The sequence below is a fragment of the Nerophis lumbriciformis genome, linkage group LG26 (assembly GCF_033978685.3).
Source record: "Nerophis lumbriciformis linkage group LG26, RoL_Nlum_v2.1, whole genome shotgun sequence".
Taxonomy (NCBI): Eukaryota; Metazoa; Chordata; class Actinopteri; order Syngnathiformes; family Syngnathidae; genus Nerophis; species Nerophis lumbriciformis.
The window spans coordinates 12,062,449-12,077,547 of NC_084573.2; the positions used below are offsets into that span (position 1 = coordinate 12,062,449).

A 15,099-nucleotide genomic window follows, 5' to 3' on the forward strand; every position below is an offset into this window, starting at 1 on the left:
ATTGATTAACTCTTGGCAGTTTTAGCACTCTCATAAGCTCAATGTGTAGAATTATATCTTGGATTAATTCCTAAAATGTTGGATATTTAATAGATTGTATGTTTAATCTTATGATACCTGCATTAACTCTTGGCAGTTTTAGCGCTCTCATAGACTCAATGGGCCCTATTCAGCAATAAGTTCCTAACTTTTCCTCTTATCTTTCTTCCGAAGTGATTTCCTAAGAGGAATCCATTCAAATTCATGACGTGTTCTTAAACGGCCAAATTGTTCCCACCTGCTGTTGTTAAATTGCTGAATGCCAAATGGTCAGCGCGTGCGTGTCTATAATAATTTGCATATAAATACGCCCTTATTTCCCCGATATGCATATGTAAACACCCTTAATTCCGTAATTTGCATAGGTAAACGCCCTTAATTCCCCATATAAGGGCACAATTTTGGCGGAAAAGCCGAACATCAAACACACGGAGAAAACACAAACAGATTACAGAAGATACATTCGTATTATCCCACGGGGGGAAATACATAATGTCAGAACGTAAGTTTAAAAAAGGGGGGACTGCTGAGGTAGCCTAAAGCGTTCGAATAAAGTGATATCTATCGATGATATTAATTTAACATTAGACAATAGAAGTAAGGGAACTTGTCACACTTAAGAACAAGAGTGCTCTGGAACACTTGTAGATTTTGTTCTTACCTATGAACAAATCCCAGCTAAGAAAACATTGGTGCATACAAAAATCTCCTTAAAAACTTTGTAAGTGGGCCTAAGAACAAAATTTGTTTATAAGAACGGTTGTTGAATGGGGCCCAATGTGTAGAATTATATCTTGGATTAATTCTTATAATGTTGGATATTTAATAGACTGTAGGTTTAATCTTATGATACTGTTTGTTAAAGTGCCTTTTTTTCGGCTTTGCAAATTGACTGCTTTAAAACGTGCTTGAACTGATTTGATTTGATTGAGATTTATTGGTCCCCGTTGGGGAAATTCATTTTCACTGCCGTACATTTAAACAATAGACATTACACATCACGAACAAAAATAACAAAAAGACATCATACATGACCAACACATTTACAGGTTTGTCAGACAGGTCGGCCGGGCCTGCTGTTTAGGGCGGCTATAGCTGCAGGGTTAAGGCTTTTCCCGTGGCGGGCCCTCCGGAATTTGATGGTTCTGTACCTGCGCCCTGAAGGTAGTGGGGTGATGTATTGGTGTAGTGTGTGAGTCATATCCTATTGTGTTTGCCAGTCGAATGATGGATCTGAAATGTTGGGTGTGGATAGACCGATGATTTTAGCTGCTATGTTTGTAATGCGTGTGAGTTTGGTCCGGTTGGTTACAGAAAGCATAGTGAAAAAACATGTGGAACAGTACAGAAGGATGGGTTGAACCATGCTTTGGTAGAGTAATAACAGGAGGTGAGGTGCAACGTATAGTACTTTAAGTTTACGGATGGCTTTTTTGAATGTCCGTGGTGTGCCGATCAAAGGTGAGTTTATTGTAGATGTAGACAACGTTTAGCTGGCTGACTTTGGCCAAAATGATAGTTATTTTTCCACACAACTTCTTCTCACACTTGTTAGCCAGCGAGCAATGTAGAAGCTAACACTCTTACCAAGGCTGTGTCCGCATCATACTTGCCAACCCTCCCGGATTTTCCGGGAGACTCCCGAAATTGAGCGCCTCTCCCGAAAACCTCCCGGGACAAATTTTCTCCCGAAAATCTCCCGAAATTCAGGCGGAGCTGGAGGCCACGCCCCCTCCAGCTCCATACGGACCTGAGTCCGCTTTCCCACAATATAAACAGTGTGCCTGCCCAATCACATTATAACTGTAGAATGATCGAGGGCGAGTTCTTGGTTTCTTATGTGGGTTTATTGTTAGGCAGTTTCATTAACGTCCTCCCAGCGCGGTAACAACACACAACAGCAGCAGTCACGTTTTTGTCTACCGTAAAGCAGTTCGTCTGCCGTAAACAGCAATGTTGTGACACTCTTAAACAGGACAATACTGCCATCTATAACATCAATAACATATACGGCTTTTAGAGAGTGCAGTGCACAACTGCGCACACAACAAGGAGACGAAGCAGAAGAACGAGGAAGATACAGCCGTGGCGACGCCGACGACGAGTAAGATGAAGAAATACGCTTTGTTGCACCTTTCCTGCCTGAGTCCGGCGATTACCGGTAGTTGCAAATCTTGCTTTATTGATTGCTTGCACACAGCCAATCCAAATCAAAACAAACTAGTCCCCGCCCGCACTCACGCTACCGCTCCCTCTCTTCTCTCGCCCACACACTCACTGACGTCACTCACCTCACATGCTCACCTATTAAAGGGCCACACACACACACACATGCTACTCTCATAACAGCTTGTAAGCTCCAAGCCGCAGCTGCGATTGGACCTGGATAGCCTCCGGGAAGAAGTAGTGGACTTGGCACTGAAGATCTTCCTCAGGAAGCAAAGATTGACCGGTTTTGGGCCATGCTTGGGAGAGATGGAAGATTCCAGACTCTAATGCATTTGATGAAAGCACTTTTGTGCGTGCCACACATCAATGCATCATCAGAGAGGGTGTTCAGCATGGTTAGAAAAATAGTGACAGAGAATAGAACAAGGATGGACAATTCAACCCTTAACTCAACATTGAGTAGATGAGTGTTATGTGTGTGTATATGTGTAAATAAATGAACACTGAAATTCAAGTATTTATTTTATTTATATATACATACATACATATATAATAAAATAAACAAATATATATATATATATATATATATATATATATATATATATGAATGAAATACTTGACTTGGTGAATTCTAGCTGTAAATATACTCCTCCCCTCTTAACCACCCCCACCCCACCCCCGAAATCGGAGGTCTCAAGGTTGGCAAGTATGGTCCGCATCCTCCGTCCAAATGTCCGACATCATGCCTCCGCTTTAAAAGCTCGCATATCACAGATCTACAGCCTTAAAAACAAGGTCCTCTTTGCAAAATGAGCAAGGTATTCATGTCTTTAACAAGAATAAGAGGAAATATCCACACACTTTATATGTGTGAGGTTTTTGTCGACAAATATAATTGTCTGCGACATTTTATTGCAGACAAACTGGTCATGTTCAGTCATACTCATTAGATTGTGTAAGTGTACCTAATCAGGGGGCCTCAGACTGTATGTTAACTGCCTGCTGGGTTAGAGTCGTAGCTCTATTTTGACTGAAGATTTAAAAAAATGCACTCGGTGTTTCAAGCATGTGTGGGCGGTAATATAAACAGTGTTGGGTTAGTTACTGAAAACCAGTAACTAGTTAGTTACTTTATTTCAAAAGTAACTCAGTTACTAACTCAGTTACTTACACCAAAAAGTAATGCGTTACTGTGAAAAGTAACTATTTAGCTACTTTTTTTTTTTAAAGCTCCCATCAATGCCCTTTTAGCCTTCATTTCAGTACTGTTTTGCACTGGAGAATAATACAATCTATTGATCAACTTCACATGCATTTGCATCACTGAACTCTGCTAAGCAATGTGGTCTACATACAACACACAAAGATATGTTTCAAAGGGCCAATTTTTTTCAGGCCAGAACAAATTGACAAAACTATTTTAAAAATAGCTGCAACATAACATACATAAGTAACAAAACAACATAATAACATAGCTGTAAACCTGGCTTCATCCAAGGAAGCCACACATGACATACACAAAGCCTAAGTGAAGTGGCATCGGAGTCTGTGTCTCTCTTTACTAGCTTCGTCGAATCATGTTGCTTTTGTAGCTGTTTCAGCAGATTTGAATTGCTGTTTTGGGCAGTAGATGGGATCTTTGATCCAAGACACAACTTACATTTGACTACAATGTTCTTTTCTTTGTGCTCGGCAAAAGAAAAGTAGTGAGAATATCTCCATGTTAAGAAACTCGACTGCGGCTCAGCCATGATGTGTTGTAAGTAAACACAGACACGCCCCCTCCTTCCCCCTCCCCTCCCCACACCCAGACACACAGAGTGCGCGTCTCTCTTCTCCGGCTTGTGACACAAGAAGAATCAGAAGGACGACGCCGCAGCGCTCCAATAAAACACTCAGATCTTGTTTCTAGCCGATACTATATAAAAAATAACGTAAAATAACGCAGTGACGCATCATGTAGTAACGGTAACTGAGTTACTGAATATAAAAAATAACACGTTAGACTACTAGTTACTGCCGAAACTAACGGCGTTACAGTAACGCGTTACTTTGTAAGTTAGTCCCAACACTGAATATAAAGCACAGCTCCAACCTGTCACACATGATAAATATACAAGGAAAAACACAGTTCTGGCTACAGAATTTTGTGCTTTCGCTGTTTGCTACATACATGTGTACTTACAGTAATGGCTCCATACAGCAAGACGGCGCTCACAGTCACCATCAGCAGAGAAATGGCCAATCCAGCACCGGCGTTCCCTGGTGGGATACAAGTGCAACAAAATAAAAATAAAGATAAAATAAAATACTGAATGCATGCATTCTGGTAATGGTTTAGTTTACATTACAACGTACACACTGATGCGGATCACCCATGTGTGAAACAGCGTACGTACTCAGGGGTTAGTTGGCTCGTTGCCAACTAGCGATTTTTGGATTAGTTGATGCCAGCTAGCGATTAGCACACTGGATGCCAGCTACCGATTAGTGCGTAGTGCGCTTCTTGCCAGCTAGCTATTATGGGCACTACTGCTATTATTTGAATATCTTGGGATTGCACAATAACAATGTACCTTTATGACCAGTTTAATATAAAACAATGTATTTTTTTACAAGATTTACAAGTAGGGGGTCGCAGCTCCATCGCTCAATCAGTTTGGGGGTCCTTGGCCTGGACAACGTTGAAGACCCCTGGTCTAGAGAGAGGATAATAAAACAATAACTGTTGGTGTGTCAGTTAGCATTGTCGCAGTCAAAAGTACACAACAAGTACGAGGGCGGATTGAGCCATAAATTGGCGGTGTCGACATCAAGAGTAGTATTAGTATATGATTGATATTACTTTTCATCTTCTCAAAAACCGTTTTATGTTGTATTTATTATTGTGTGAAAATTCAGCGAATAAGCCCCTGGAAACATGAGGACGTAAAAGACAAAAAATTGTTTAAAAGAGTAATTTATAGATAATAGTTTTTGATTTTGTTTAGTTATTGTATACTATTGTTTTCATCATAAATAAATGCAAAAATTGACTGGGACGGCGTGGCATGGTCCGGAGAAATGTATTTTTTTTTTTTTTAATTAATCAATCCAACAAAATAATACAAAGCAATACCATAACAATGCAATCCAATTCCAAAACCAAACCCGACCCAGCAACACTCAGAACTGCAATAAACAGAGCAATTGAGAGGAGACACAAACACGACACAGAACAAACCAAAAGTAGTGAAACAAAAATGAATATTATCAACAACAGTATCAATATTAGTTACAATTTCAACATAGCAGTGATTAAAAATCCCTCATTGACATTATCATTAGACATTTATAAAAAAAAAATTAAAAAAAAGAACAATAGTGTCACAGTGGCTTACACTTGCATCGCATCTCATAAGCTTGACAACACACTGTGTCCAATATTTTCACAAAGATAAAATAAGTCAAATTTTTGGTTCATTTAATAGTTAAAACAAATTTACATTATTGCAATCAGTTGATAAAACATTGTCCTTTACAATTATAAAAGCTTTTTACAAAAATCTACTACTCTGCTTGCATGTCAGCAGACTGGGGTAGATCCTGCTGAAATCCTATGTATTGAGTGAATAGAGAATCCTTTTGAATCGGGAAAAAGGCGTTTTTGAATCGAGAATCGTGTTGAATTGAAAAAAAATCGATTTTGAATCGAATCGTGACCCCAAGAATCGATATTGAATCGAATCGTGGGACACCCAAAGATTCACAGCTCTATATGGTATGGTCTTAAACTACTTGGTATTTAGTTTATTAGTTTAGTTTATTATTTCTTCGGTCAGTGGTCAACAAAATAAACAAACAGTTTTACATAAGCAAACAGTACATTCATAAGTTGAAAATGTTGCAGACCGAAAGGGTTTAAGGCTGAAGTTGAACACTTATTGCGCCTAACTCTATAAACAAAGTCAAATACAAGATGAGCTTCCAAAAAATTTAAAATTTCCTTTGCACAACATATTATAAATACACCTTGTACACAACATAAACACTGTTCAATTATATACGCAGTAAAAACATGTGAAATATCCTTGTACACGTGTCAGTTAATTCTTTGTACCAATTATATACTATATACAAACAATTATACTTCCATTATTATTTATATCCCACATTTAGTTTGTAATTAACAATAATCAAAGTATTAAATACTGTGTTGATTCAAGAGTGATATATTTTTCCAAGACATTGGTCTTAAAGTGTTTTTTAAATGTGCGAATGGAACTGGAACATTTTAAGGAATCATCCAAACTGTTCCACGGATGAACCCCCCCTGACAGAAACACAGCTACTTTTTAAGCTTGTTCTTATGTTTGCTTTCTGAAAGACAGCTGAGCCTCTGAGGTCATAGGGACTCTCCCTCGGTTTGAACCTCTCCTGTAGACACCAAGGCGGCATGTGGTTATGAGCTTTGTACGTCACAATAACAGTGTTGAGGTCAACAAGATCGTGCAGTTTTAATGTTTTTAATTTAATAAACAGAGCATTGGTATGGTCATGATAATACGCATAAGTTACAATTCCAATGGCTTTCTTTTGAAGTAAGAACATAGAGTTGATGTTCGATTTGTAATTGTTACCCCAGATTTCAACACAATAATTAAGATATGGGAGTACGAAATAATTATATAACATGTTAAGCGCCTTTTGATTTATAGAGTTTTTAATTTTATGTAACATAGCAATATTTTTTTCCATCTTTGTCTTGAGCATATTAATGTACAGTTTCCAACACTGCAAAAACTGAAATCTAAGTAAGATTAAATATCTCAAATAAGGGTGATATTTGCTCATTTTCTGTCTGATAAGATAATTTTCTCACTAAGCAGATTTTATGTTAGAGTGTTTTACTTGTTTTAAGTGTTTTGGTCCTAAATGATCTCAGTAAGATATTACAGCTTGTTGCTGAGATTTGATGACCTATATTGAGTAAAACATGCTTGAAACTTGAATATCAACTGATGCAAAGCTGTGTCATCAACACTCACAAGTATAAAACTACTTTTTTAAAGTAATAATTTCTTATTTCAAGCATGAAAAAAAAAATCATGATGCCGAGCGCATATCATGATGTCAAGATAATGGCACTAGCATTTACTTTATTTAAGAATATTTTCCAACATATTGAGCAAAAAGGTCACTTTTTTTTCTACCAAGAAAAGTGCACTTGTTATTAGTGAGAATATACTTATTTAAGGTTTTTTTGGGTTCATTGAATTTTGCTAAGTTCAATTAAAATACCCCTAAATTTTGTATTTTTTTTCTTGTTTTTGAACACTGATTTTTTGCAGTGTAGTCCTTTGTTCAACTTATTTAGTTGTATGAGTGGTGTTCCTCAAGGTTCCATTTTAGGTCCACTGTATTTCATTACGTGGGCTATTCAACTGGTGGCCTGCAGGTTAAGGTAAAAAAAAAAACATGTAAGAGACTCACATTTTTGCAGCAGATTATTAAAAACACGAGAGTGCTGTCATATAGATCAGTGGTCCTCAACCTTTTTGTAGCTGCGGACCGGCAACGCTTGAAAATGTGTCCCACGGACCGGGGGGGGGGTTTATTTATTTATTTTTCATCATAAAGAAATACAATCATGTGTGCTGACGGACTGTATCCCTGCAGACTGTATTGATCTATATTGATATATAATGTATATATTGTGTTTTTTATGTTGATTTAATTAAAAAAAAAAAATATATATATATATTTTTTTTTATTTTTTATTTTTTTTTATTTTAATTTCTTGTGCGGCCCGGTACCAATCGGTCCGGTGGTTGGGGACCACTGATATAGATGATCTTTGACTAGCTTTTTCGCAAAAAAAAAAAAACCTCTGTAACTTTGACAAAATACATGTCTACTGTAGAGGACACTGGTTGTCCGGATATATTGAGCAAAAATTTCTATTTTTTTTTCTACCAAGAAAAGTGCACTTGTTATTAGTGAGAATATACTTATTTTAAGGTATTTTTGGATTCATTGAGGTTAGCTAATTTGACTTGTTTTGGAAAGTCTTGACAAGCCAAATTTTCTTGTTCTATTGGCAGATAATTTTGCTTAGTTCAAGTAAAATACCCCTCATTTTTGTATTTTTTTTTTCTTCTTGTTTTTGAACACTGACTTTTTGCAGTGAATTTAATTTATCATCTATATAGATTTCCCAAAAAATGTTGAATACACCCTTTCTATCTCCATATCATCAATTAAAACGACACAAAAATTTGTAGTATCACCCACAACCAAGGTAGCCATACAACTAACAAATAAGTACTTATTACTAGGGATGATACTCGAAACCGATTTTCCCGGTTGTTCGATAAGAAAAGAACCGAGTCCTCGGACTCAAATCCCTTTTTGAGAACCGGTACCCGTTATCGAGACCACTATAGTAAAGAAAAAGAGTTGGTTCTTTATTCGAATCCCTGGGAACGAATCCCGTCCCGACCAGAAATGCCCCGTGAGACATCACAAGAAATGACGTCACGTAGCTCAGTCATTAGGTGCAGATAGCGAAAGCAGGAAAAACAATGGACCGGAAAAAGCACTCCAAAGTGTAATAAAGTTCAAAACAAAAGGAATAATCCAATGAATAACTTTACAGAGAGATTTGAGCAGGGTACAAACACATGACGAACACTTTTACGACCAACCGGAAACATAGTAACCAGGCTAGCAACGCACCTCCTTTACGGCAGCTGTCGCAACGTTCTTAAAGCAACCGCAGCACATACATATTTTTTAACTTTTGTTTTTCTTTCCTTGTAAACAAAACAAAATCACACTGTATATGTGTTGTCTGTCTAATTATAAATAATGCAGACGAGGCGTGTTGGCTGAGTTCTTGACGTTTACTTTCACAGCGTGCTCATAGCCTCATTCTTAGCTGCCGGCGTGGCGACATGCAACAACACTTTTCGGGGCTACCGCGCATGCTCGTCACTCCCGTTGCATGCTGGGTAGTGTAGTTGTTATATTCCCTAGCTCATAACATCACATCTTTCCCCCTATAAATAAATAATGTTAACTCAATAAAGTTTATTTCTTTTTTTAGCTTTAACTTTTCATTTTTTAGCATTGTAACCACATTTGCAAACAACTTTTCTCTTCATAGAATTTTCTTTTAATAAAGAAATAAAGTGCAACAATGTCAAAGCATCATAACAAACAGTTATGTCAAATAGTAGCAGAAGTGCACTTTTTGGAGAGCGGTATTATTTTCAGTTTTGTGCCCAAGGGACTGATTTTATTTAACACTATATTATTATTTATACACCTATAGTGATCACAGAGACAGGTTGTTTTTGTGTAACTGTATATATTTGTTTTTCTGAAAAATCCCACTTAATATACTTTGGGTAACAGCAGTCAATATTTATTTATTTTATTTTATTTTTTTAGGGGGGTAACAGTCAATATTTATTTATTTATTAGATTACATTTTTTCTTATATACCGTATTTTTCAGAGTATAAGTCGCACCGGAGTATAAGTCGCACCTGCCCAAAATGAATATTAAAAAAAGGAAAAAAACATATATAAGTCACACTGTAGCCCGGCCAAACTATGAAAAAAACTGCAACTTATAGTCCAAAAAATACGGTAATAAAAGTGAGCTTTTGTTAAACCAAATATTGTGTGTTTTTTTCCATATACAACAACCTATCTGGACTCGATAAGAGAATCGATAAGGAATCGGTTCGATAAGAGGATTCGATAATAGGCTCGAACTCGATAATTTCTTATCAAACATCATCCCTACTTATTACACTTTAAAAGAAGTGTAGATGGATTTGGGTTACAGCAGAAAGTAACCCGATATTACCAGTAAATCAGAAAGCAGATTAATAACAGTTCTGAGAAAATAATTCAAACGGAAATGATACAATATGTTACATATTAGCCTGTTTTGAAATGCTTGCATTATCATTTTTATGTCAAGTAATATATTGTGATATATATCGTTATCGCAAGAAGATACCATGAATATGTCGCCATATAGATTTGAGGACATATTGCCCTTCCCTAATGTACCTAATAATTAATATCTACACTGACTTATCTAAACCTACCTGACATCCGATCAGATGTTAGGTAATGGTCAATAACTGCATACTGCAAATTGACGGAGGGAACACTTCCTGGATGGGTCGCAGCAACTGTTAGCAGAATTCCCATCAGGAGGTTGACAACCTGAGGAGAATGAAAAACATCAAAAAGTTTGAAAACAATCATTTGCTTTTAAAGACTTGTTCCCCCCCCCCCCCCAAGTCTGTAATATCTAGAACAGTGGTTCTTAACCTTGTTATAGGTAGCGAACCCCACCAGTTTCATATGCGCATTCACCGAACCCTTCTTTAGTGAAAAATACAATGTTGTTGTGGCGGGGCTCTCCCTTAGAGATAGGGTGAGAAGCTCTGTCATCCGGGAGGAGCTCAAAGTAAAGCCGCTGCTCCTCCACATTGAGAGGAGCCAGATGAGGTGGTTCGGGCATCTGGTCAGGATGCCACCCGAGCGCCTCCCTAAGGAGGTGTTTAGGGCATGTCCGACCGGTAGGAGGCCACGAGGAAGACCCAGGACACGTTGGGAAGACTATGTCTCCCGGCTGGCCTGGGAACGCCTCGGGATCCCCCGGGAGGAGCTGGACGAAGTGGCTGGGGAGAGGGAAGTCTGGGCTTCCCTGCTTAGGCTGCTGCCCCCGCGACCCGACCTCGGATAAGCGGAAGAAGATGGATGGATGGATGGATGTTGTTTTTTTCAAATTCAAGACAAAGTTATATGTTTTTGGTAACACTTTAGTATGGGGAACATATTCTAAATAACAAAGACTTAATTTAGAGTTCTTTGGACACTCGGGGAACATATTCTAAGTAACAAAGACTTAATTTAGAGTTTTTTGGACACTCGGGGAACATATTCTAAGTAACAAAGACTCAATTTAGAGTTTTTTGGACACTCGAGGAACATATTCTAGGTAACAAAGACTTAATTTAGAGTTTTTTGGACACTCGGGGAACATATTCTAAGTAACAAAGACTTAATTTAGAGTTTTTTTGGACACTCGAGGAACATATTCTAGGTAACAAAGACTTAATTTAGAGTTTTTTGGACATTCGGGGAACATATTCTAAGTAACAAAGACTTAATTTAGAGTTTTTTGTACACTCGGGGAACATATTCTAGGTAACAAAGACTTCATTTAGAGTTTTTTGGACACTCGGGGAACATATTCTAAGTAACAAAGACTTAATTTAGAGTTTTTTGTACACTCGGGGAACATATTCTAGGTAACAAAGACTTCATTTAGAGTTTTTTGGACACTCGGGGAACATATTCTAAGTAACAAAGACTTCATTTAAACCAGTGGTTCTTAACCTGGGTTCGATCGAACCCTAGGGGTTCGGTGAGTCGGGCTCAGGGGTTCGGCGGACGTCAAAACACACCCGACTCATCGTGTAAATAAAAAGTTCTCCCTATCAGCGTATTACGGATATGGCAACAGCAGAAGTCAGACTGGTTTGCAGGTGTGTAATTTGTTGTGAGTTTATGCACTCTGTTGGTTTTGTTGTTTGAACAAGGTGATGTTCATGCACGGTTCATTTTGTGCACCATTAATAAAACATGGTAACACTTTAGTATGGGGAACATATTCACCATTAAGTAGTTGCTTATTAACATGCAAATTAGTAACATATTGGCTCTTAACTAGTCATTATTAAGTACTTATTAATGCCTTATTTGGCATGGCCTTATTATAACCCTAACCCGAACGTGAAATACCCCTCGAAAGTAAAACTTTGTTTTTTGGACATGTACCTCAAGAATGGCTGAAGAAAGATAAACACTTAATGAATATCCTACTGGTGGCTTGTAAAAAGACCAATACTAGGAAATGGATATCCCAGGAGAGCCCAACTTTGAAGCAATGGATGGAAACAACAATGTAAATATATAAAATGGAGAAGATAACCGCCTTTATTAATTATAAATTGGAGAAATGTACTTCATACTGGGAAAATTGGGTCAACTATGTCACGCCCCATAAACCTGACTTTAAATTTTCGAATTAGTGATTGTATTGCAAAAAAAAAGAGAAAAAGATGTGTATATGTATGTATGTATGTATGTATGTATGTATGTATATATATATATATATATATATATATATATATATATATATATATATATATGTGTGGGTATATATATATATATATATATATATATATATATATATATATGTATCTGTTTATATATTAATAGTATATTTTCTGATTACTATTATTATTACTGTACTATTATTTCTTTTTCTTTTTTTTCTTTGTTTATTTAATTGATGTATTTGTAGATATTACTTTGTTTTTGTTGTTGTTTCTTTCTTTTTTTAGGGGGGGTGGTGTGGGGGTATGGGTGGGATATAAACAAAAATATCTTGACATTTAGGGCAGACAATAGATATATGATTTATGTGAATATGATGTAATGGATAGGAATGTCTGATGCTGGATGTCAATAAAAAAAACAAAAAAAACCCTAACCCTCTAACCCTGGCCCTAACCCTAACCAAATAACTCTAAATTAAGTCTTTATTACTTAGAATATGTTCCCCTAGTGTCCAAATAACTATAAATTAAGTCGTTGTTACTTAGAATATGTTCCCCATACTAAAGTGTTACCAAAAACATATAACTTTGTCTTGAATTTGAAAAAAAACATTTTATTTTTCACTAAAGAAGGGTTCGGTGAATGCGCATATAAAACTGGTGGGGTTCGGTACCTCCAACAAGGTTAAAAACCACTGATTTAGAGTTATTTGGACACTAGGGGAACATATTCTAAGTAACAAAGACTTAATTTAGAGTTATTTGGTTAGGGTTAGGGGGTTAGGGCCAGGGTTAGAGGGTTAGGGTTATAATAAGGCCATGCTGAATAAGGCATTAATAAGTACTTAATAATAACTAGTTAAGAGCCAATATGTTACTAATTTGCATGTTAGTAAGCAACTAATTAATGGTGAATATGTTCCCCATACTAAAGTGTTACCATGTTTTATTACTGGTGTACAAAATGAACCGTGCATGAACATCACATTGTTCAAAGAACAAAACCAACAGAGTGCATAAACTCACAACAAATTACACACCTGCAAATCAGTCTGACTTCTGCTGTTGCCGTATCCGTAATATGCCGTTTTTATTTACACGATAAGTCGGGTGTGTCTTGACCTCCGCCAAACCCCTGAGCTCGACTCACCGAACCCCTAGGGTTCGATCGAACCCAGGTTAAGAACCACTGATCTAGAAGCAATAGCAAACCCAAATGTTCCTAATACACCGGTATTTCATGAATATATTTCCTTATCTGAAATGTGCATTATTAATGAGAGTTCCGTGATTTCCGACTGTCTGTGAGGCAGTGAATGTGTCCTGGGTGCTGATTGGATGAACGCGAGGAAGGCAAGTAAAACGAGCCGGTATGTGAGAGAAGGATGTTGCGTCATCAAGAGGATGACATTCACGGCTCATAGAAAAAAATCATAGATCTTTACAGCATATTACTGTAAATTGAGAAAAAAATAATAATATTTTTTTGCGTTAAAATGCTGGCGCATGGTCAGAATTGTACCACAGCTGCTTCAATTTGAGCCAGGAAAAACCACTGAAAAGTCTACGCCATTTTGCTGCTTTCATATGTTTACCTTAACCCAATAAACATCTGTTCAGTATTGTAACATAAAAGTGTTTGATTGTGAGGCATTAAAAGCCACAAAATGCAACGGGTCCATCAGACCCACAAACGCTGGCTGAGTAACAACAATATGAACATTGCACGGAATATTTATCTTCCAGTTTCTGCATCCCACAGGGGTTCTTCTTTTGTGTTTCTGCACCTACGGTTCCCACACAAGGTTGCAACATTGTTTGTCAACACTGTCTGCTCTCATTTTCTCGCACATTTGACCCTCTGATGTTCTGTGTGTACTCTGTCCTCCTCCTGTCTAGGCCTGCTGTGTATGTGTGTGAGTGAGTGAGTGAGTGAGTGAGTGAGTATGTGTGTGTGGTACACAGAACACCAATTTCCACACTACTATTAGCCCCGGTCCAGTGGACCCGGACATCTTATATGTAATAGAAATGTGTATGGTGTGCGATTATTAAATATGTATTCTGATATATGTTCTTCACAGAAAATGAGCCAAAGCCAGTGACTTTCAGTTTGAAAAATGTATTAATTGTATCATTTTTCTTTTAATAAAAAAAATGAAAACAGGTCCCACAGACCCGAACACCACACAAGGTCTGTGTAGGCGCGAGTGAGACCATTCCAATGGTATAACACAGTGTTTTTCAACCTTTTTTGAGCCAAGGCACATTTTTAGTGTTGAAAAAATCCGGAGGCACACGACCAGCAGAAATCATTAAAAAACAAAACTCACTTGACAGTAAAAAGTCATTGTTGCAATTGTTGGATATGAATTTAAAGCATAACCAGCATGCATCAATATAGCTCTTGTCTCAAAGTAGGTGTACTGTAACGACATGACTTATTTAGAGTTTTTTGCTGTTTTCCTGTGTGTAGTGTTTTAGTTCTTGTCTTGCGCTCCTATTTTGGTGGCTTTTTCTCTTTTTTTTTGGTATTTTCCTGCAGCAGTTTCATGTCTGCCTTTAAGCGATATTTCCCGCATCTACATGTTTTAGCAATCAAGAATATTACAGTTGTTTGTATCCGTCTTTGTGGGGACATTGTTGATTGTCATGTCATGTTCGGATGTACATTGCCTTTGCTCCACAGTAAGTCTTTGCTGTCGTCCAGCATTCAGCCAGTTCAGTGCATAGCCATCCCTACGCTTTAAAGGGGAACA

General features: G+C 37.4%; 1 protein-coding gene across 2 annotated transcripts in view; it reads right to left on the bottom strand.

Moving 5' to 3' along the window:
* laptm4a (lysosomal protein transmembrane 4 alpha) overlaps positions 1–15,099 on the bottom strand; it is a 36,276-nt gene that overhangs the window by 18,928 nt on the left and 2,249 nt on the right. For both annotated transcript variants that reach the window (XM_061987358.2, XM_061987357.2), the window contains exons 2-3: positions 10,313–10,433; positions 4,394–4,470 (exon numbers count right to left, since the gene is read on the bottom strand). In XM_061987358.2, the coding sequence (XP_061843342.1) occupies positions 4,394–4,470; positions 10,313–10,433 (198 nt within the window). The remainder of the gene's footprint in view (positions 1–4,393; positions 4,471–10,312; positions 10,434–15,099) is intronic.